Source organism: Protopterus annectens, chromosome 1.part0 (genome assembly GCF_019279795.1).
Source record: "Protopterus annectens isolate FY-2018-M chromosome 1.part0, PAN1.0, whole genome shotgun sequence".
NCBI classification, from domain to species: Eukaryota; Metazoa; Chordata; order Ceratodontiformes; family Protopteridae; genus Protopterus; species Protopterus annectens.
The window spans coordinates 390,707,235-390,730,988 of record NC_056725.1 but is presented as its reverse complement, the minus strand read 5'-3'; the positions used below and the strand labels follow the sequence as shown (position 1 = coordinate 390,730,988).

At 41.2% G+C, this 23,754-nt stretch overlaps 1 protein-coding gene across 4 annotated transcripts in view; it reads right to left on the bottom strand.

The window, feature by feature from the left end:
- EML4 (EMAP like 4) overlaps positions 1 to 23,754 on the bottom strand; it is a 1,975,061-nt gene that overhangs the window by 532,709 nt on the left and 1,418,598 nt on the right. For all 4 annotated transcript variants that reach the window (XM_044060268.1, XM_044060269.1, XM_044060261.1 and 1 more), the window contains one exon: positions 4,212 to 4,361. In XM_044060268.1, coding sequence (XP_043916203.1) covers positions 4,212 to 4,361 — 150 coding nt within the window. The remainder of the gene's footprint in view (positions 1 to 4,211; positions 4,362 to 23,754) is intronic.

Here is a 23,754-nt window from a genome sequence, read left to right as displayed (position 1 = left end):
TCAGATAAGAGGTATACTGATGAACAGCACAGTTGAGTATCACTCCAGGGCTCCCCTTCTTCCTTCCTGTTCTTGCGCAATCTATCCTGACCAATTCATCTGACTTTGCTTCAGTTTTGTGTCAATGGGAGTGCAAGTGCAGGTCAGTTATAATCCCAAGGATGTAAACATATCAATATCAACAATATGGTGGCAGTGATCTACACCCTGAAAGTATTTCACCACCTATAGACTCTGGGTCCTCATCTGGAGGTTAAGCGCAACACAGTACCATGGTACTTCAACAAACTTGGGGGTTCATGGTTATATCTTCAGTGCCAGTTGGCAATGATGGCCTTGGATCTGGCTTTACAGCATTATGTCACTCTTCACCCATCATACTGCCTGTCAAAGCAAAACACTGTGGCAGATAGACTGAGCAGATCCTGGGCAGACCTGCTTGAGTGCAAGCTCAAGGCAGTGGTGTTCCAAGATGTAGTCCTGATGTGTAACATATATATGCGCACACACACACACACACATATATATATATATATATATATATATTTATATATATATATATATATATACACATACACACACACACACACACACATACACACACACACACATATATATATATATATATATATATATATATATATATATATATATATATATATATATATGCACACACACACACACACACACACACACACATATATATATATATACATATATGCACACACACACACATATATATATATATATATATATATATATATATATATATATATATATATATGTATTTATATGGTTAGATGAAAACAGGAATGTCAAACAATAGTTGGATGATTCCCATTTCTCTGACCTGCACTAGTACAAGTGTATAGTTTCACAAATGCCACTGTGCATTTGCACATCTGTCAACGGCGATATGACTACAGATCACAGTACAGTGAAGAATGGGAAATTACCCTTTCCTCCACTGTAGTGCAATCTCAGATTTGGAATATATTATTTGCAGCGGGTGTGGGGGGGTACAGAGTGGCTTGACCCCCCCCCCCCTGCTGTGAAGTACATATGTACTGCTTACAATTTGAACTTCCGTTGGTGTTCAGCAAGGTGCAGGGGAAGGCATATGTTGAATAATACTGATTCTTCAAATTTGGCATTATATTTGACATAGTGCCTGTGTTCCTCTGCTGATTTTCAGAGAAGAGATTCGTGCAAATGACCGGATGGTGTTCACGATTTTGATAGTATATATATATATATATATATATATATATATATATATATATATATATATATATATATACAGAGAGAGAGAGATAGATACTCCTTCTTTCAAAATAGCATTTTCATTTCTTTGGCCAGGAATGTTACTGTATGCACCTTTTCACTGCTTTGCAAAGTACTTTTAAAGATTCAGTACGAAATGACAAAGATCATTGTGGTGACCCTGTCTTGTCCTAGGCAATCTTGGTTCACCCTTTTAATGGAATTCAGAAAGGGGAATTACCACAGTCCTCTTCACACTCTGAATTTGCTCATACAGTCTCAGGAGCAACTGGTGCACCACACTTTGGAGCAACTACAACTGCCGGCTTGGATGATTCAGTCCTGACTCCATTTAGACACTATTTCATGAGAATGTGCAGTGGATGTTAAATAAGGCCATAAAAATTTGCTACCAAAAAATCTTAAGTTTACAAAAGGATGAGGTTTTCGAAGTGGTGACTAAATGGGAGCAAAGGGTCCCTTGAGGTTAACATTCCACTGGTCTTGAAATATCTGTGTGAGCTACTTCAAGATGGCTTATCATATGCATCCGGTAAAGTGCATTTATCAGCTGTCTGTGCTTGTCTGCCTGTGGATCCCCCTTATTCTTCTTCTCTGTGGGTAAAAGTCCACTAAAGGAGTATTGTAAATCAAAAACCCCTCCCCCAAGCAAATTCCTTCTTCATAGGATCTCGACTATGTTTTAGAGAAACTGACTTTACCACATTTTGAACCTGCTGCTCAGGCTTATCTGAAGATCTTAACGTGGAAAACTATTTTGGTGACATCTAAAAGGCGAGCCTCTGAGCTACAGTCTTTCATGGTGTGGTCAACTTTACCTGATTTTCCACTGGGATAGGTTTGTGTTGCACACTAATCTCTCTTTTTTGCCTAAAGTGGTCTCAAAATTCATCCACGATCAGTCCATTAAGCTTCATGTGTTCTTCCCAGAACCTAAGAATAAGGGAGAGAAGATGGCTCATACCTTGCATGTGCATCGGAAGCTCGTGTACTACCTCGACAGAACAAACCCCATCTGAAAGGTTAAATGTCTTATTTCCTATGCAGGGGCAAAAATTGGTCAACCTGTTTCTAAGTATACCACTGCACACTGATTGTCCTCTGGTGTTGTTTTTGTTACACATACCATGGCAAGGCGAATCCAGGCAAGGTGAAGACACATTACACCAGGGCCTTTTCCACTATAGCAGCTTATCAGAAAGGAGTGGACTCTAGAAAAATTCTAACGGCAGCAACCTGTCTCTTTGTCCATATCTTTTAAGAAGCACTACAAGCTGGATGTCTTTTCTAATTCCAAAGCAGGCTTTATTAGGACCATTCTCAAGGGACTCCTGGACCCTTACCTGTTCTCCTCCCAGGTTGGGCAAGCTTTGGGAATCTTCCAATGTGCCAGTAAGATGATGTGTTTGTTGAACATATTACAGTTATGTAAGTCCTACTTACCTGTTAACAGTAGATGTTCATACAGCACACGGCCTTACTGGCAGTACCAACCCCCTATCCCCCTTTTCTGATGTATATAGTTTGGTGTTGAAGTTGCCAAGGAGTTTTGATCAGTGGCTTTTTTTTTTTTTTTTGTTATGCATATATCTGGTTTTTGGTCTGGAACAGTAGCTGTTCACAAGCTTGAATTTTCTTTTCTCTTCTTTCTGGACCCTAGAAAACTGAATGAGTCCTGGCTGCGGGTGTGTAAGGCAATCCCTGTACTCTCAGGTGATTGGTCCATCACACCCACAAACAGGCAGTTGGGGGGGGGGGACTCTAAACTTTTGTAGACTGCTCGAGATAGTGTAGTAGGGAACTACTACCCATATGACAGTAAGGGATTGTGTTCTGAGAACATCTACTGTTACAGGTAAGTAGGACTTACGCAACTGTACTTTCTCATCTCCACAAAAAGAGACTGTTAGAAAAACAGGGAAGACCACAACAAAGCTTGACATTTCCATGGTTTGTGTTACCTTAGGAAGGGTACAATTTATGAGTAGAAGCCTAAAAAAACAAAGAATATGTAAACGGTGGGCCATTAAAGTGGAAACATTATACACAGTAGAAGTGATTCAGAATCTATACACGTACTGATGCTAATGATAATGATTTTGTCAGTCTCTGCTGGCATCTTTAATAGACACACACACATACATAGATAGATACAGATGTGTATATGTATTCTTGCATAAAAAACAAGCCATATTTCATCCTTACTGCAAAAGCATCTAGTTGCAACTTGCAAGATCAAAAATGTTGACATTTTAGTATATTGCAATGCAGTAAAAATGCTTACAAAGCTTCATCTTCACTCTTCCTTGTCCTATCAGCAGTCTAAAAGTTCATGAAGAAGATGAAGAAGAGCACACATCGTCAGCTATTAACTACTTCAGCAATTAATGGATCAAGAACACTCTGGGGAATAAATTATAACTCAGACTCTCTAAGGACAAAGCATTGTTATATAATTTTTTTAACTAGTTTGACGCTGCAGCATCACCTAACATACCACAGAACCTACAAGTGGTCCTAGTATAAAGGAACTGCCTAACAGCTCTTAACAGAAACACCTGATATTTCATTTTATTTTATCTCTATACTGTTTGCTGGGTAAGGCCCATTAAATGCAGTTTATATTAGCATGTAATATCACACAGCTTAGTTTAAAACAGAGAAGAGAGACTACCAAAAAGTCTAATTTCACAACATACTGTATTTAGCATCTTGTAAGCACTTACATTTAGGATAGCACATATAAAGCACTTACCTCTCTCTCATTCCCCTTCAGCTCTGTAAATAATGTTTAAACCTCATATGCTTCAACAATCATCATCTTTATTGCATGATCTAGATGAAGACATTACTTGTGCCCTTTTATTTGAACCTGTATTCTTTGAAACCCGCTGCAAGTTAACTGAAGAAATAATAACACTATTTACCATTTAACACAGTCTGTGTGTCCTAGGTAATGCCTCTGTGTCCGCTCTTCATAGTTAAACAGCACTACAACTGACGCAATGAAATATACGATTTCTCCTGTAGGGAGGAGGTAGACATTGGCGCGACAGTCCCTTCCACGATAGCCATATCTGAGAAGCACCCAGTCAAGGACAACTTTTTAACAGCAAAGATCTAAGTCCAATACAGTTTCTATTTTAAGCTAGGGAGGGTCGCATTCAATTCATTTAAAGTTAGTGGAAATGTGTTTGTTCTTGGGTGATTTGTTAGTAGGTAGTAAATGGTTTCATTTCTGAAACCATCCCAAATACTGTAACGTAGTTAAACATCATTTGCAAGAACAAAACATTATGGAAAATAGCCTGATGATAAGGAACATGTGCAAAGGCAAGGTGTTTTTCAAACTGCATGTTAGGGTTTAGAAATATGTTCTTTTAATGGTATGAAGGATCTAACCACATGCATGGGGTATGAAAATTAGGGAATGCATCATTTCTTCAGGAGTCTGGAAGCTATGTCAGATAATATTAATGATTCAAACACAGAGTTATACATTTACAGAGTTATGGTACTCTAGAAAATTAATTCCAAATTCAAGTAGGTAATGGGGTGGCTATAATGACTGCTCACACTCTGCTTCTTCTTGGATGTTGTACCAGCAGCAACACATGGGTCTCAGGCTCAACAGGCAATATTATCTTTATTTTCCAAACAGTACAACTCATTCCACAGTTTAATTTTCCCCTCAAATCTTTAAATATGCCCACTAAATATAATACTCTGGCCAGCAATCTATTACAACATATCACTAGCTTTAAGATTCATCATTTGCCTTCCTAAGAATGTAAAATGTGCAATCAGACAAACCTTAAACACACAAAGTTTATGGAAAAAAGCTGCAACTACCATTATTAATGTTTGGAATGCTGGACTAAAACTAAAAGGTTCTGGAAATGCACTGTATTCTCTGAAAAGAACACAGTCTTAAATAATGTAGCCGTTCTCAAGTAATGACTGCACACAGTTGCTGCAATGATTTCCCTACAAAATCTTTACACATAGGACTCGTGCTCTGCTCTTTAACTGGCACTGGTGCTGCCCTTCCTAAGAAAACCTTCTGCTGGACATAACAGAAATATTTCTAACAAAGGAAAAGTGAAGTCCAAGAACTAAAGAAAAGCAATTCATCCTTCTGATAGCCATTAAGGCTTTGTTTTATAAAAGGGGAAAAGGTGTTTACAAAAACAATAATTTAGACATAAAATGCCCTTCAAACATAGCACATGGCCTTGGCTGTTGCTCTGTGTCATGACATATTAAATCTAGCGAACACTACACACCGAACCAAGGAACTCTGTATTTAAATGTCACAAAATCATCTCACCACCACACACAAGCAGATCCACACTGTAAGATGAGAATCCTTGTCTAAAATGCTTCAATTCTGGGAGTGGCACGTTTCTTGCATTAACTGCAAAACACAGCCTTTAAACCACATGTGCCGTGAGGATGTCCTTCAGCCGTAATAAAAGCATACCACTTCTTGTTATGGAGAGAGATACATGCTTTTCGTTTTCTAAATGCAGTACACTGATGTGTGGTTTGTAAATGCCAACCCTCTCCTGAGCTGGAAACCCGCTTCTGAACATGCATGTTGCAGGAACATACTCTAACCTATATATAATTTTACAAAAATCATTGAGTGCCAAAATACATTATTTTCCTCATCACCTCCTCTGGCTTTATTTAATGCAAAGTACACATCTGCTATAGTATAATGTAGAAGCACAAGAAATCATACATTTCAGCTACAGTTTGTAATGATGTTCACTGAATTTACTTATTACTCAGAGATACAAAAGCCTTCCGGCTTTTGATTTGCTGTTTGCAATTACTGCCCTGTAAGCACTTGGCAGGCAGTGAAACAGTATCTGTGATCACTTTACAAGGCAAGATGGTTTGTGAACTATGGGACTTAATCTATGATGCAGTACAAAACTACTCACAACAATAAAAAAAAATACTATTAGGAAGTAAACAAAAGCTTCTTGTACAAGACTTCTACTTTACAACTACAGAAGCTTGTCTGAAAAACTGTTTCAAAATAGAAGTCTACTATAAGGAATTAGTGACACATTCAAGAAAAGAGTAATTACAGTTGACATTCTCTATATACTGTTCTTCCCAGAACTTAACACTATATAAAACTGGAGATTGTAGCACATTTTTCAATAAGCTGTCCCAGATTTAATCCATCTCTGCATCTTATTCCTTTCCTACTGTCAGAACCTCCACGTTGATACCACAAAACTGTTGCACTGACAGCAGTTGTAAGAAAGTGCAGTTGTGTACACTTACCATAAATGTAGATGTTCGAATGTATTCACTGTTGCAGTCATCACATTTGGGTTATCTGCTTGCAGTAGCCCTCAGTTGGCCTGATTGTCAAAGTCTTGGGTCTTGCGTCGGTTGCTGTCTCATCTTCCATGACGTCAGGTAGTCAGGGGTATAACGTATGCAGCCAACACCATTACATCAGTTTTTCTTGCCCCAGATGTCAGGTGCCCCCCTAATGGGAAGCAATTAAATAAATATATGCAAGGTTATACCTCCAACAAAAAAAAGCAAATACACCAAAAAGCTTTTAAGTATAGTGAGGTGAATAGAGGTATAACCCAAAGAAGTCAGGGGGCTGGAGGGAGGGTAACCAGGACTGCAACAGTGAATACACTCGAACATCTACATTTATGGTAAATGTACACAACTGTACTATGTTCTTCGTGTTTCACTGTTGCAGTCATCACATTTGGGAAGATTCCCAAAGTTAAGGATAAGAGGAGGAATTTAGATAGCATCTGGACCAGCTATAAGGCCATGCAAGACTGCAGTGCAAAGCCAGCACTGGATTTATAGAAAAATGGCAAATGGCAATGCTTGGTGAAAGTATGTACAGAACTTCAGGTAGCAGCTTCTAGGATGTCCCTGGTAGGCACACCTCTGAGAAAGGCTGTATAGGTAGATGCAGCCCTGGTTGAGTGTGGTCTTATCCCATGTGGGGTAGGTTTTCCATACTGCTTATAAAAGAAATGAATACAATGGCCTATCCATTTAGAAATGGTTTGCTTTGAAATGGCCTTCCCTCTGCCCCTGCAGCAAATGCCACCAGCAGTTGCTCAGATTTCCTTTGAGGATTAGTCCTGTCCAAGTAAAATCTAAGTTGTCTGTGCACATCTAAGGAGTGCAGTATCCGTTCCCCTTTGTTTTGTGGATTAGAAAAAAAGGTTGGCAAATGAATGGACTGATTAAGAGCCACACTGGAAACTACCTTGGGCATGAAGGAGGGATTGGTCCTGAGGGACACCCTGTCTGCATGAAAGATGATGAAAGGCTCCACTGCCATAAGGGCCTGTAATTCAGATACCCTTCTTGCTGAAGTGATTGCTGAAAGGAAGGCTGTTTTCCAAGAAAGGAATTTTAACTCTGCACTTGCAGCTGGCTGAAAAGGAGGTAGAGTGAGTTTTTTCAATACAAAGTTAAGGTCCCAGGCTGGAGTTGGGGCTCTCCTGCGTGGTCTTAAGTTTTTGGCTCCTCTGAGGAACTGCTTGAGCAGTGGATGAAAGAAGAGGGGTGGTTCTGTGTTGTAATGAGCTGAAATGGCTGAGGCATGAATTTTGATGGAGGAAAAAGAAAGGCCCCTGTGAAGCATCTCAGTTAAGTATTGAAGAATCTGAGGTAAATTGGGTGCTGCTGTGCCACTCCCTTGAGTTTGGTTCCAGGAACAGAATCTTTTCCATTTTTCAGCATAAGATTTTCTAGTGCTAGGCCTCCTTGCCTCCAAAATGACATCCAACACTTGTTTACTGAGGGATGGTAATGGAGAGATTTAAGTAATTAGCCAGGCTGCCAGGTTCAGGGTTTGAAGCTGAGGATGCAGAAGCTGGCCCTCCTGCTGGGACAGCAGTGGTAGAGGTCTGAGGCTGGTGCCACGGAGCCAGCAGTGACAAATTGCACAAGAGGGGGTACCAGTGCTGGCGTGGCCAGTCTGGTGCAATCAGTATCATCCTTGGTTTGTCTTGTTTGATCTTTAGTAATACTTTGGAGAGGAGAGGCAGAGGAGGAAAGGCATAAACTGATAGATTTTTCCAGTTGAAGGACAGGGCATCCACTTTCCAAGCTTGTTTGTGGGGAGTCCTTGTGCAGAATTTGTCCAATTGGTAGTTCTGGGGGGAGGCAAACAGGTCTATATCTGGGCTCCCTCATTTGTTTATCAACATGCTGAAAGTCTTTGGTTCCAGTTTCCACTCATGTGGGTCCATGAGATTTCTGCTTAGTTCGTCTGCCAGTGTATTTAGCTTTCCTGGCAGGAATTGAGCCTGTAGATGCACCTGGTTGCTCAAGGCTGTGTTCCACACAGTCATGGCTAGTCTGCAGACAGGGTATGAATGGGTACCCCCCTGCTTGTTTATGTACCACATAACAGTGGTGTTGTCCGTCTTTACCATTCATTGACCTGGATGAATGTCGTCCTTGAAGGCTGTCAGTGCATTCTGTATAGCTAACATTTCTTTTTGATTGATATGCAGGTGCATTTGACTTGGGTTCCATTTGGCCTGAATGCACTTCCCTGCCAGGTGAGCCCCCCATGCATAGTCTGATGCATCTGTTATTAGGGTTTGTAGAGTGAATGGTAGTCCCTTGTTTTGGTGGCAGGCCTTTGCCCACCAAAGGAACTCTAACTGTAGGCAAGGTATGATATGAATTATTGCTTCTAGATCATGAGAATGCTGACACCATAGGCTTTTTGGATACCATTGCAGTTTCCTCATATGCAGTCTTGCATATGGAATTAGAGAATGCAGGAGGCCATGAACCCCAAGGCTTGCAGTATCTGGCTTGCAGATAGCAAGGTTTTTGTGGCCATTAGTTTGAAGTAAGTTGTCTGCTAAATTTGTTTCTCTGGTGTGAGGAAAGCCATCTGGGAAGTTGTGTTGAAGTTTGCTCCCAGGAATATAATTTGTTAAGAGGGTACAAGATGTGATTCCTTTTTGTTTATGGTGTACCCTAGACAAGTTAGCACCTTTGTACAAATGCCAGATGATTCAAAAGTATGTCCTGGATTTCTACCTGAATTAGACAAACATCCAGGTATGGGTAAATTTGAATATTTCTTTGCCTGCAAAAAACAATGACTGGAGCTAGGCATTTTGTGAATACCCTGGGTGCAGTAGATAAGCCAAAGGGAAGTGCAGAGCACTGATAATGCATGCAGCCTGCTTTGAAGCGTAGGTATCTTCTGCAAGATTCCCGGATTGGGATGTACAGGTAGGCTTCCTTTAGATCCAGTGCTGCCAACCAGGCATTCTTGCCTACCATAGGAAGCAACTGGTGAAGGGTTAGCATCTTGAATTTTGGGATCACCAAAAAGGTGTTTAGGATAGAATGGTCCAGGATAGGATGCCATGAGTTGTCTTTTCTGGATACCAGGAAAAGTCTTGAGTAGAAACCTTGTCCCTTTTCCTCTTCTGGTACAGTCTGAATAACCCTTATGCTTAAGAGAGAAAGTGTTTGCTTTTGAGCCTCTGCCCACTGATTTGAGGGTAGATCTGGCCAACCGTTTGGGGTTGGTAACGTGTGGAAGTGAAATCTGTATCCTTGGGAAACTATATTTAAAACCCATTTGTCCTGGGTAATGAGTTCCCAGTTTTTTGCCTGCACAGCAATCTTTCCCTCTAAAGGAGCAGTCAGTTGAGAAGGGCTTGGAAATTTCAAAGTTAAGTCTCTGAGACAGTTTACCATAGGGGAGAGTCTTACTATTCCCTGATTTGGAAGTGGGAGCCCCCCACTGCTTAGTCCTGGGACTGAAGCCTGGGTGTTCTGCTGGTTCTGGGTTTGGACTGAGAAGGCCTGGAAGAGGCAGGAAAGGACCAATTCTTAGAGGGCCAATGCCTACTAAATCTTGGAGGCTGTACTTGTAAGAAATCTTTAACAGTTTGCATAGATTTAGCATTTTCCTCCATCTTTTTAAGTACTTCTTCTGCTTTGTTGCCAAACAGGCATTCCTGATTTAAGGGAGCATCCAGCAATTTAGCTTTAACATGATCTCGCAAAGCTTGCTCCTTAAGCCAGGCATGCCTTCTAAACACAGACCCAGTGACAGCAGCCCTGCAAGATGCCTCTAGTGAATCAATACCATACTGCAAAATATGTTTTCCAACTTGTTCAGCAGAATGCATTAAATCCTGTAAATCCTTATTTTCAGCACAGTGAGGAATCAACATCATTTTCTGTTTAAGCACTCCAATAATATGCTGTTAATACTTTAAAATGTGAAACAGGAAGTTTAAGGCCCTAATAGCCAAGGTGGCAGAAGTGTATACCTTCTTACCCCATCTATCCAGTGCCCTGGAATCTCTATCAGAGGGGGGTAGGAATTTTGGCAGAAGTAGCCTTAATGCCTTGATCTTTTGAAGTAGCCTTAATGCCAATGATCTTTTAACTTAGCATTTCTGCCTTGCTTCATAGGAATCCCCAGTAGTGTGCTCACATTCCCCTCAGCAAAAGTTACATCCTGTGTCTTGGCCAACCTCCAATCAACCCAAGGCTGTCTCGTTGCCTTGCACTTTGAGACTCTGCGTCAGTGGAACACTAAAGTGCTTTCAGCTTCACTAGTTCCCCCTCAGCAAAAATTACATCCTGTGTCTTGGTCAACCTCCAATCAACCCAAGGCTGTCTCGTTGCCCTGCACTGAGACCATGCATCGGTGGAACACCAAAGTGCTTTAAGCTACACTAGTTCCCCTCAGTAAATCTTACATCCTGTGTCTTGGCCAACCTCCAATCAACCCAAGGCTGTCTTATTGCCCTGCACTGTGAGACCCTGCGTCATTGAACACTAAAGTGCTTTCAGCTACACTAGTTCCCCTCAGCAAAAGTTACATCCTGTGTCTTGGCCAACCTCCAATCAACCCAAGGCTGTCTCGTTGCCCTGCATTGTGAGATCCTGCGTCGGTGGAACACTAAAGTGCTTTCAGCTACACTAGTGTATGTTAGAGTTGTATTTAATCTGTTCTCCAAACTGAAGACTGTTTCCCCTTTCATTGTACATGTGCACACTACTGCCCCCCACCCCCCCACGATTTCTCTCTTTCTATAGTATTCCTATGTCAATTACTTAAAACTACTTTCTCTTGGAAAAAGTTTACCTATGAACCTGCAGCCCATACTTCTTTTGTTTTTCCCTGGAGAAGTGGTGGTCCTTTTCAACACTCTGTACTAGATTAGTAGTATAACATTTGTAGTTATTAGGTAAATACTGCACCACACTGACCTGCAATTAACTTATCTTGGTTTTCCTGTTTTTTTTTAGCAGCTGGCTTAGTCCAGTTTTTTCTGACTCTCAACCTTGCATTACTTTGTGTCTATCCCTTCCCCCACCTTGAACCTGGACACCTCCCCACCCACTTCTGCTTAATTACAGAGGTATCAAAAAGCCTGATGTCGAAAGGTACCATCATACTCCTAAAGTTTTTGTACAATGAAGTGCATCTGGGTGTTTCCCTCCTTGCTGTAAAGGTAAAGAATAACCTCCTGCTAAACTGAAGACACCCCTGAAGCTGACTCCTTGCCTGGCTTCATAAAGTTTGTACTCCTAAAGTTTTTGTACTTGTATGTTGCAAAATACCTTTTTACTATCTTTCTGTAGTGTCTACAACTGCTTGTCAACCCTCCATTGTGAGCTTTAGTAGCCTACCGCAGACCCAAAGTCACTTCCTCCCTCCACCCTTTTGTCCCCTCATCCTATATGTTATCCCTTTGGAATAGCTTCTTGCCTACCTCCCCCAGCTGCTTTTACTCCCCTGACCACTAGGTGACAGTCTTTACCTACACTATATTCTAGCATTAAAACTAACTATCCCTCAGGTCCTCCACCCATTCTTTTGCATTTCAGTACAATTCTAATCCCCCTCTCTGCACATGGGAACCTCACTCTTGCTTTACTAAATCATCTACACATATCTGATAAGCTTATATACTCTGCTCCCCAGTTTTCACTTTAGTTATTTCTGTATTATGCCAAACACGAAAGACAGCTGATTGTCTTTTGGCTGAACTTACCCTACTGCTCTTGCCTGCTCCGTTCACCCTGTGGGCTCACTCCGCTCCCCTACGCTACCCCCAATTCCCACCCACCCCCAGGGCACCTATCCTTATACTGCTAGAAGCCACACTCCCACCCCACATCAACCAATAGCTCGACATATCTCGTTACATACTCAACCATCTGTTACTAATTTACTCACACCTTCCACTATCTATACTTTCCTCATTAAACAAACCCACCTCATATTTGCCCTTCTATAACCCCTTATTTTCTCATTACTTACATTCCCACATTTTCTCATTATGTCAACCCCTGGCTTACTAAAACTCTCTAATTTCCTCCTCTTGCCCATAATTCTTTCCACTCTACTTCTATATCATAGCCTCACAGGCTATGAATACCTAAGCTCCTTTCAATTTCAACACTCCTTTAAACAAACTTGCCCTTTCTATCAGCTTCACAAACCCACAGTAACATTACATCCTCATCAGCCTACCTTCTCCCACAGTTTCACAGATTAAACCATATTAAGTATTTCCAAACCAGAAAAATAGACCCTATTTTATGTAAACTAGTAAAACTTCCGCACAATCATCAGTACCTACTACTACACGGCGACATTCACCCAAACCCAGGGCATGTACTTCTCTATTCTATACAACCTATGTGGTGTATTTGCTTGTAGATGAAGGCAAAATATATAATTTGGTGCATGCATGTTTTATTGACATATTTTTAGCCTACCCTTTTGGGGGCACCTGACATCTGGGCAAGAAAAACTGAAGAAAATGGTGTTGGCTGCATCTTTTATACCCCTGGCGCACTGACGTCAGGGAAGAGGCGACAGCAACCAACGCCGGACCTAGACTTTGGAATTCAGGCCGACTGAGGGTAGCCTGCCAGCAGGATAACCCAATTGTAACGACTGCAACAGTGAAACACGAAGAACATCAACATAAGTACTCTTGAAAATATCCTTAATTGGCTTTCCACATCATTCCCACAAGAAACCATTCTCCTAGGAGACTTTAATATTGACTGAAACTGTTGTTTTTCTGACAAACCTACATCTCACATTAATCTCTATGGCTTCTATCAAACTATCACCAACCCTACCAGAACCCATAAACCCAGCAACAAACAAACTACCTTAGACTGGATACTAGTCAACAACAACCCCCAATTTTACAAAATAGGCATACTTCCTCATGATATTAGTGACCACTCTCTTACCTTTATAACTAGACAAAAGATCACCATTCCCACTCAACTAAACTTTAGAACCACCAGGAACAAAAAGAACCTGAAACTAGGTAACTTTCAAGTAGAGCTAAAAGCCTGCAATTGGTCACCCCTAAAATATCTACCTCTCAACGAAGCAGTCTCTTTTTTAACAATACATTCCTAAAATCCTTGAGCACCATGTCCCCTCTCATACTATTAAAATTAGGAGCAAACCTGTTCCCTGGTTCTCAAATGAGACAAGGCAAAAAATGAGACTGAGAAATAAAATCTGGAATATATGGAGAAGTACCAAAGGCCCTGTTGATCATTTAAACTTTAGACAGCTCAGGAATACCACTAAAAAATCAATATTCCTCAATAAAAAAAAGTATTACCTTAAATTCCAACAAACCCAATACCTAAACCCACAAAAATTCTGATCAGAATTAAATAAATTACTCCATCCTGGACCAGCCAAAACACCTACCCCCTCTAACTTGACTCACAATTCTCCCAACCAAATTGCTGATATTTTTAACAATATTTTTTCAGAAACTGTTCAATACTTAGCAAATACCTTACCACCTGTTACCACCACTGACTCATCCTTGACAACCACCCTACCACAAGTATTACAACTGCAGCCTGTCCCAACAGCTCTCATACACTCCCTACTTCTTAAGCTTAAACCATGCACTCCATCAGCTGACCTCCTCCCAGCTCAATAACTTCAAATGGCAGCTGGAGTGCTTGCCTACCCTGTTTCCATCTTAATTAACAGAACCATTACAGAAAGTTCCATCCCATCCCTCTGGAAAGTCTCATATATTATCCCACTGCATAAGGGTGGGAACTCAAACGAACTCTCAAACTTCCACCCCATAGCCCTACTTTCCCCTTAGCAAAAATTATGGAGAGATGTATTCACCGACAGCTACTTGCTCATCTTCTTCAAAACCACCTGCTAGTTGACTGCCAGCATGGTTTCAGGCCTTTCCATAGTACTACAACTGCTCTACTATCCTTTTCTGACTGCATTAATAAAAATCGTAACAGCTTACTGTCCTCAGCCCTCTTTATTGACCTCTCAAAAGCATTTGATATGGTTAATCATCAATTACTGTTAAACTCACTCAAATCACTTTCACTACATACCCAGACAGTTAATTGGTTCAAGTCCTATCTAGGAAATAGACAACAAGCAGTCCTCTGGGAAAATAAACTATCTACTCTTCTCCATATAACTCTTGGGAGTCCCACAAGGCACTATTCTGGAACACCTCCTCTTCACTATTTTCATAAATGATCTGAAAATCTCCCTTCCACAAACCACCTGCATACAATATGCCGACGAATCGACATTATGTTCAGCCTCCTCGCCTGCTGGACTTCATTCGAGTACCCAAGCACTATTTACCTTAGTTGAAAACTGGTTCCATCAGTGCTGTCTCCTCCTTAACCCAAAATAAACTAAATTGGTACTATTCTCTCCCACTCAGAAGTCTCCTGCTATCAGCTTCACAATTACATCTAATAAGGGTACTGTAATAACTCCGGACAGAATCACCAAACTTTTAGGTGTAACAATTGACCATAATCTAAACTTCGACACACATATTAACCTAACCATTAAATCAGTTAATAAAAAACTTGGTTTCCTCTACAGACTTAAACCCTATCTCACACCTCTAGCTAGGACTGCTATTGCCCAAACTCACTTAATCTCCACCCTTCTCTATGCATCCCCAGTCTATACCAACTTATCCAAAAATAATCTTCATAAGTTGGAAACAGCCTATAATAACATAGCTAGATTTGCCACTAGTGCCCCTTTTTGAACCCACCACTGCCAAAATCATAAATTGCTAGGATGGCTGGAATTGCAAAGCCAGATTCTTTTCCAGCAACTTACTACTATACACAAGATCTTACACCATCCCACAGATACACCCATACTCTCTACCCTTATCTGCCCATATAAAAATCTAACAATCCTTTGATCAGCTAATAAGGTTCTAATAGCTACCCTAAAGTCCAACAACAAATCTGGAGATAGCTTGTTCTCAAACTCTATTGGTAACTCTTATAACACTCTTGCAACTGAACTAACAGCCCTTTCTTCTACCCCACTTTTCAAGAAGCAATTAAGAATCTTCCTTAAAGCCCAATGGCTTTGCCCATGCACAACTCTTGACTGACACTTTCTCCCCTAGCAGGACCATTCTTTACTATCTATTTTTAACATGCTATTTCAGGTGCTCTGATATTCTCTATTAATTCCTACTGTAGCAGCTCATCTCCTAAGGTTTGGTAAACTTTATAAACACTGTTACCCTAAAAAAAAAATGTATTAATCCTTTTACTCAAAATTTTTAACTTATTTAGTCAGGTATGTTGGTATGTTACTGTAACAGTATTATATAAATGTTCCTGTATTTGAAATGTTTTACCTGTCTGACATTATCTGTATTGTATATGGTCAAGATTTCTGTCTTGTAAATTGTCTTAATGTGGAGCTTTTCTCCCCGGGCCCCTGCTGAAAATGGACATACATCCAGTCGGACTATCCCGGTTAACAAGTGTAAAATAAAATAAATAAATAAACAAAATGCCTTTGGGTCCCTGTGAAATTGTCTCAGGATCTGCAGTAGGATTTTAAAAAGGAACCTGTGAGAGTCAGGAACCCCTGTAATATCTATCAGGTTTTCTGGGAGCAGGAGGTAGAGAGTCAGGGGCCAAGATAGATTCCGAAAAGGCATCATTAACAATGTCTAGTACAGGAGGCATAGCTAAAGGCCTGTGCTGGGGCAGGAGTAAGAAATCCCTATGCCTCTTTTTAGAATCAGAGTAATCCTGGCTTTCCCAGCAAAAATGCTCCCTAAGAGTATGCAAGATTTCATCAAAAGAGAAATCCTCTGGAGGGGAAGCAGAGGGAATAGAGTCCTCTGCATCAGAATCCTCATAGGTAGATAAGGGTAAATCCTGGCCAACAGAGGAAACGGAAATTTCAGAATCCTGATCAGAAGTATCATAAGCAAATTCAGTCCTAAGTCTCTTAGATGGGGAAGGTTGGCTTCCCCTGATTAAAGTAATAAGGTCTTCAGCCACACATCATTTGTTTTTTAGGCATGGAGGCCTGACCATGCGGTCTGGGCGTTGGTTTTCTAGGCATGGTTCGAATTTCAGGCCATGAAGAAGAAGATGGCAGCGGTTTTAATATGCAAGTCAGTAGGCCTGAATACATCCTCAGAAGCCGGTGCCTGCACAGCAGCTCCGGACCCATCCAAGGTAGAGACATAAACAGGTTCCACAGTTGAAGCATCTCACGGCATACCGGACTCCGAATGGGTCTCAGTAGAGGCCTGTGAATCTGAAGTAGCGGGTATCAGGGGCTGCGAAAGCACCTCACTGAGTACCGGCGAACAGGTGACTAGCTTAGGAGAAGCGTCACCAGCAGCTGTGGACCTAGGCAGCCTGTCTCTGTCTTTATCTTTGCATTTTTTCGGAATGTCAGTAGTCGGATGCCTTACCGAAGACATATCTGGATAATTGAACCGAGTACCAAAATATTTAGAAGCGGAAATATACAGACAACAAATAGTTCATTGTTTAAATAAGGCACAAAACCGACAGCGAGGTATGTTGTGGTCAGGGCCTAGGCAAGGAATACAGTATGAATGAAAATCTTTATGAGGTATTTGCTTTCCACAAGAAATACAATTATTGACTTTTACTGATATCGGTTTAGAGCAAGAAAAAGTTTCCCCAACGGGGTACTTAGCATTAGTTGAAGACTTCGGTTCTGAAACTTGAAAATGAAAATTTCAGGAGTCGGCCGACCAGCACTTGCGAACTGCTTCTGCTTCAGGCACTGCATGGCAAGAAAGACTGATGTAATGGCATCGGCTGCATGCTTTATACCCTTGACTACCTGACGTCATGGAAGATGAGACAGCAACCGATGCAGGACCCACGACTTTGATAATCAGGTTGACTGAGGGCTACTGCAAGCAGATAACCCAAATGTGATGACTGCAACAGTGAAACACGAAGAACATTACTAGTGCCGCTATCACTGAGTGGAAAGGTGCTAGTGGAAGCAGATGAATGTGCCACAAATGCAAATTTTCTTACAATCCTTACATAAACTTGGAATTAAATAACACAGGAGGGAAGTACCCTTCCTAAGCTGAAATTTAATAAACATCTAATATAACGTCTTGCTAAACCAGTCTCAAATTAACAGCAGTACTTCAACAGGGGCCATTTTGAAGGTAGAGCGAAAAGCATGCTATACTTTCAGTGTTCAGAGTTTCTTAATGTCCCCAAATCAACCACTGGAGACTTAATGTAATAAGCTGGAACAATGGATGGTTAACTATCTGTGTTCATTACACAAGTCAGACAGACACAAGTGTTATTACAATAGGCAAGAGAGAAGGATGAAAACCTCCTAAGGGGATACAAAAGGCAGTACTTCCTGTGACCAGCCTGTGATTTCCATTCACCTCAGCTGGTAAACTTTAGGTCACTATCACAACAGGAAAGTACTCACTAATCAATCCACACAGAATTCTTCAGCCACATGGGTGCAAACTGAACTGGCATCACACATGGATGTCTAGAATGTGCCAGAAAAGCAGCACCAACTCACCATGGAGTCTATGCTATGTATGTGTTTTCAAACTATTTTCCCAGTTACCTGTTTGTTTCACAGGCCACTAAAGAGGTAACTTGAAGGACTTACGAGAATGTTCCTTTCTTGGCAGACCACAAATGTGCATGTCTTACCTCCTGTAGATGACTCAGGAGTGACACACAGGCCTGTAAAGAAGTACTATAAGTCAACTGATACAAGGGAGTCATCTATCAGCAACCAATTCTGCTAACAGGAATAACAAAAAAGGCATACTTGTTACATAACAACAACTGCTTAATTTGTTTTCAAAGAACACTGGTATATAGAGGGTTTCTTCCAGAAGATTATAGAACAAAAGGATTACCTTAATAATATCCTCTTTTCAGGTTTCATCAATATTGCTCTTCAAGACCTGTCTACAACTTTGTCACATTCTAAGTGATGATGTACAGAAAGCAGGAGGTAATAAATGCTCCTTCGTTTCTTTCTGACAGACTTGTGTATATTAAACAGTAATCTAGTCTACGAACTGGGAAAGGAAAAGGCAAAGATAAGTACCGATAAACTATTTGCATTCAAATGGCCTAAAAAAGTCTTGTTACTGCTTTTTGAGGAACATAGAGGGGTAGGTGTGCATGTGCACACACACACGCACACACGCACACACACATGCGCGCACACACACACACACACACACACACACACACACACACACACACACACACACACACACACACACACACACACACACACACTAGTCCTTCTACCATAAACTTCCTGGTAAAGGTTTAGTGTTTTATCAATTTCCTTAAGCAGCTGTACAAACATCAAAGGAATAAGCAAACAATATTAACATATAGAAACAAGTCATAACAAGTTAGCAGAGAATTAAAGCTATAAGCTATTACTGAGCTGTTTCTCATAGTTCAGTGTTTGACTCCATCAGCCTCTATTTGCTTACTGTAAGACTCTGAGAGCAAGTCACTTGAATAGAATGTGCTCTGAGGTAATTGTGATAGGCTTCTCAATGGTCACCTGGGCCATGTGCCTTCCTATCTACTACCCTATGAAACCAATATAAAGGGCTTAAAGCCAAGAAAAAAGAAAAAAAAAATGAGAAAAAAAACTCTCTTTAGATGCTGCACTGAGAGTACTAATGTAAAAGTCAAAAGCACTTATGAAAGTCTTAAGCTCTTGGAATAAAATACAAATATACCTCTCAACTGTCCAAATTCTTGCCACATATTTTTGGTCTGCTGCTAAAAAAAAAAATGTGTTTTTTTTGGCAAATCACTGAGGATTTTCAGACTTTATACCTTCAGAAAACTCATGCCAACAAAAATCCATTTATTCTATCAACTTTTTAATTTTATATAAGCAATATTTAACATCTGTCACTATGTTTTGGGTCTTTCTCCCTCATTATTTTAGACTTTGTCCAGATTTCTTGCGCTAAGAGTTGAGAGGTATGGATACAAAACTTCCCTCAAATCAAATAGCCACTCTTTTACATGAAACATGTTCAGTGACAGTTTGCACAGCAGACAAAATCAAGATTCTAAACGTGTTAATAATGACACTCCTCTGAAGGAAATTGGTCAGGAGGAGTTTGTTGCAGCTTTTTTCATCAGAAAATACAGTGTGGCAGGCCACCGTCATAAATAACCATATTTCTGCAATAAGACTTCATGCCTTTGAAAGAAAAAAAAATCAAATAATTCATCTGTAGTAGTTTAGTGTGTAACAAACAGCTGCTACATTATCAACAATAAGTGCACCTACATCCCTTCGGACTCCCTTTCACTCTTATCTGTCTGCACAAAACACTCTTGACACACTTCTCCACCCACTCCACCCTGCCTGTACTCTCTTCTTCACCTCTCTTCCACACTCACTATTCATCTGAACTGCTGATCACAAGTATTTAAACTCATCCACCTTTGCCACCTCTACTCCCTGCATCCTCACCATTCCTCTATCCTCCCTCTCACTCACACACATATATTCTGTCTTAGTCCTGCTGACCTTCATTCTTCTCCTCTCTAGAGCATGTTTCCACCTCTCTAGGGTCTCCTCAACCTAATTCCTACTGTCACTACAGATCACAATGTCATCTGCAAACATTATAGTCCATAGGGACTCCTTCCTGATCTCGTCTGTCAACCTATCCATCAACATTGCAAATACATCAAGGCTCAGAGCAGGCAATAAATTTTTATGGTGTCGATTTGCCAGCCCGGCGCCCAACCTTCCAAGAAGGCACACCTACACATGCTCGCACTTACCTGCATGTCTTTAAATTCACTTGACCATGGGGAGGACATGCAGACTCTGCACAGAAGGCACTTTACTGCTGCTCACTAATCATCACCTCCCTTCTTAACCTAGCTTCCACTACTCTCTCCCATAACTTCATGCTGTGGCTGATCAGTTTTATCCCTCTGTAGTTACTACAGCTCTGCACATCAACCCTTATTCTTAAAAATCTGTACCAATACACATATTCTCCACTCCTCAGGAATCCTCTCACTTTCCAAGATTTCTTTAAACAATCTGGTTAAAAACCCCACTGCCATCTCTCTTAAACACTTCCATGCTTCCACTGGTATGTCATCTGGACCAACAGCCTTTCCATTCTTCATCCTCTTCATAGCTGCCCTTACTTCCTCCATGCTAATCCATTACCATTCCTGAGTCACTATCCCCACATCATCCAACCTTCTTTCTCTCGCATTCTCTTCATTCATCAGCCTCTCAAAGTACTCTTTCCATCTGCTCAACACACTCTGACTGCTTTCATAAACTATATAAAAAGCCAGTGACTTCAGGCTGTCAGTGTAACTAAACAGAGGGAGCAAAATCATTTGTAATGAAATATTGTAGAAGCACAAACTTCACTCTGGGAGGAAGACAAACAGACTGAAAAACTGGGTCTACATTATTTCCTTGAAGAGGCATTCCATCAAATGCCTCTTCATCGACTAAAACTGTGAACTTTCAAAATATTGAACCTCCACATAAGCGATTTCCTTCCCTTGGAAAGAAATCACTTGCCCTACAAACACCAGCAAATAACCACAAACGCTACAAAGTGTGGGGCTTCGCCCTGCACACCCCCAACATGGGGGCTGTGCCCCCCACACACCCCCCTAACTAAATAAACCAACTCCGAGATTGCACTACAGCGGGGAAAATGGCAAACTGACGAGGATGGCCAAGCGATTTCTTTCCCAAGGAAAGAAATTGCTTATGTGGACGTTCAATGTTTTCAAATTTTGCAGTTTCAAGTTCTATGAAGAGGCGCTCGATAGAATGCCTCTTCAAGGAAATAATAGGAACCCAAAAAATCATATCAGTATGTCACTTAGGAGTATCAAACTATAAGGAAAAAGCCAGAGATGATATGTAATACCATAAAGACTTAACAAATAGATGAACTTGTTAAAAAACAATAACAAAATAGTAAACACTTTCTTGTGTAGCACTCATATGTAGAAAAATCAAAACCAGAAAGAAGAGCCAACACCTTAGTAAACCCTAGCATCACCATGACTAAAGGCAGACTACAGAAATAATGACTATAAGCTGCATACCTCCTTCACATATGCTAACTGGAGGAAAGATGAAGCTCAGTTTTTCCAATGTATTTTAATTATCTGGTACCAGAAGGCAAGTTTCAGAAATTTTCAGAAACAGACAGACAACAACTAAACAAAATTAATACCATGTCAGAAGGGCTAAAAAGTACAGTTGTGTACACTTACCATACATGTAGATGTTCAAGTGTATTCACTGTTGCAGTTATCACCTGTGGGTTATCCCTGCTGTGGCAGCCCTCGGCCGGCCCAAATACCAGAGTCAATGTTTTTCTGCATCAGCTGCTGTCAATTGCTGCCTGATGTCAGGTTGTCAGTGCTATAAAGGAAGGAAGCTGACGCCATTACAATCAGTTTTTTTTGCCTTAACCAGAGGCCCAAGTAAATATGGTAAAGTGGTCCTGGTGGCTAAAAGCCAACGTTAGAAACTTATGTCTCCCTAAAGAAAGAAGATATAAGGGGAAAGGAGGGTGGGAAACCAGGACTGCAACCGTAAATATACTTGAACATCTACATTTGTGGTAAGTGTACACAACTGTACTATGTTCTTCATTTTTCACTGTTGCGGTCATCACCTGTGGAAGGATTCCTAAAGCTGAGGAGAGGGGTGGTAGGATTAGTAAGAGACCTAGGAATGGGTCAGCATGCCCTGCAGAACTGCAGAAGCAAACCCTGCCCTAGCCTTAGAAAATAGAGGTAGGTGGTAATGCTTGGTAAAGGTATGGACAGAAGTCCAGGTGGCAGCTTCCAGGATTTCCCTGGTGAGAATTCCTTTGAGGAATGCTGTGGAAGTGGAGGCTGCCCTAGTGGAATGGTTTTGAATACACTTTGGGGGGGTCCCATGCAATCTGTAGCAGAAATGAATACAGTGTGATATCCATTTGGAAATGGTTTGTTTGGAAATGGGCTTCCCCTCTGCCCCTGGGGCAAAGCTGACAAGTAGTTGGTCTGTTTTCCTGAAGGGTTTAGTACGGTCCAGATAGTATCTGAGTTGTCTGTGCACGTCTAGTGAGTGCAGAATTCTTTCCCCCTTGTTTTGAATGTTAGGAAAGAAGGTGGCTAAATGTATGGCCTGGTTGAGAGTTATATTAGATACCACCTTGGGCAAAAAGGAGGGATTAGTCCTCAGGGAGACCCTGTCTACATGTAAAATGATGAAGGGCTCAAAGGCCATCAGTGCCTGAAGTTCTGAAACCCTTCTGGCTGAGGTGATAGCTAGGAGAAAAACAGTCTTCCAGGAGAGGTATCTTAGTTCTGCTGAAGCAGCAGGTTCGAAGGGTGTTAAAGTTAGTTTTTCCAAAATATAATTCAGGTCCCAGGCTGGAGTGGGTGCCCTTCTGGGAGGTCTGATATTAGAAGCCCCTCTGAAGAATTGTTTCATCAAAGGATGGGAGAACAGGGGCTGTTCTGTATCAAAATGAGCTCAAATGACTGAGGTGTGGACTTTAATAGAGGAGAAGAAGAGGCCACTATTAAGTAGCTCCACTAGGTAGCCCAGGATAAGAGGGATGGAAGGTTGTGAGGTATTGTTCCCTCTGGTCTGGCTCCAGGAGCAGAATCTTTTCCATTTTCCTGCATAAGATTTTCGGGTGCTGAGCCTTCTGGCCTCTGTGATAATGTCTAAGATCTGTTTTCTTAACAGGGGCCCCTTGTTTGCCTTTAGAGAATTAGCCATGCTGATAGTTTGAGAGCCTGCAAGTTTGGGTGCAGCATCCCCCCCCCCCACCTGAGGTAAGAGGTCTGAGATCAGAGGAAGATGCCTGGGAGGCTGTAAGGTCAGGCTGCGCACTATGGGGTACCAATGTTGTCTGGGCCAATCTGGAGCAATGAGGATGGCCTTTGGTCTCTCCTCCCTTATTTTGAACAATACCTTGGGAATGAGAGGACTGTGGTGGTGGTGCTGCGGTAGCGTTGTCGCCTCACAGTTAGACGTTGTCCGTTTGATTCTCAGTGAGAGCGTCTTCT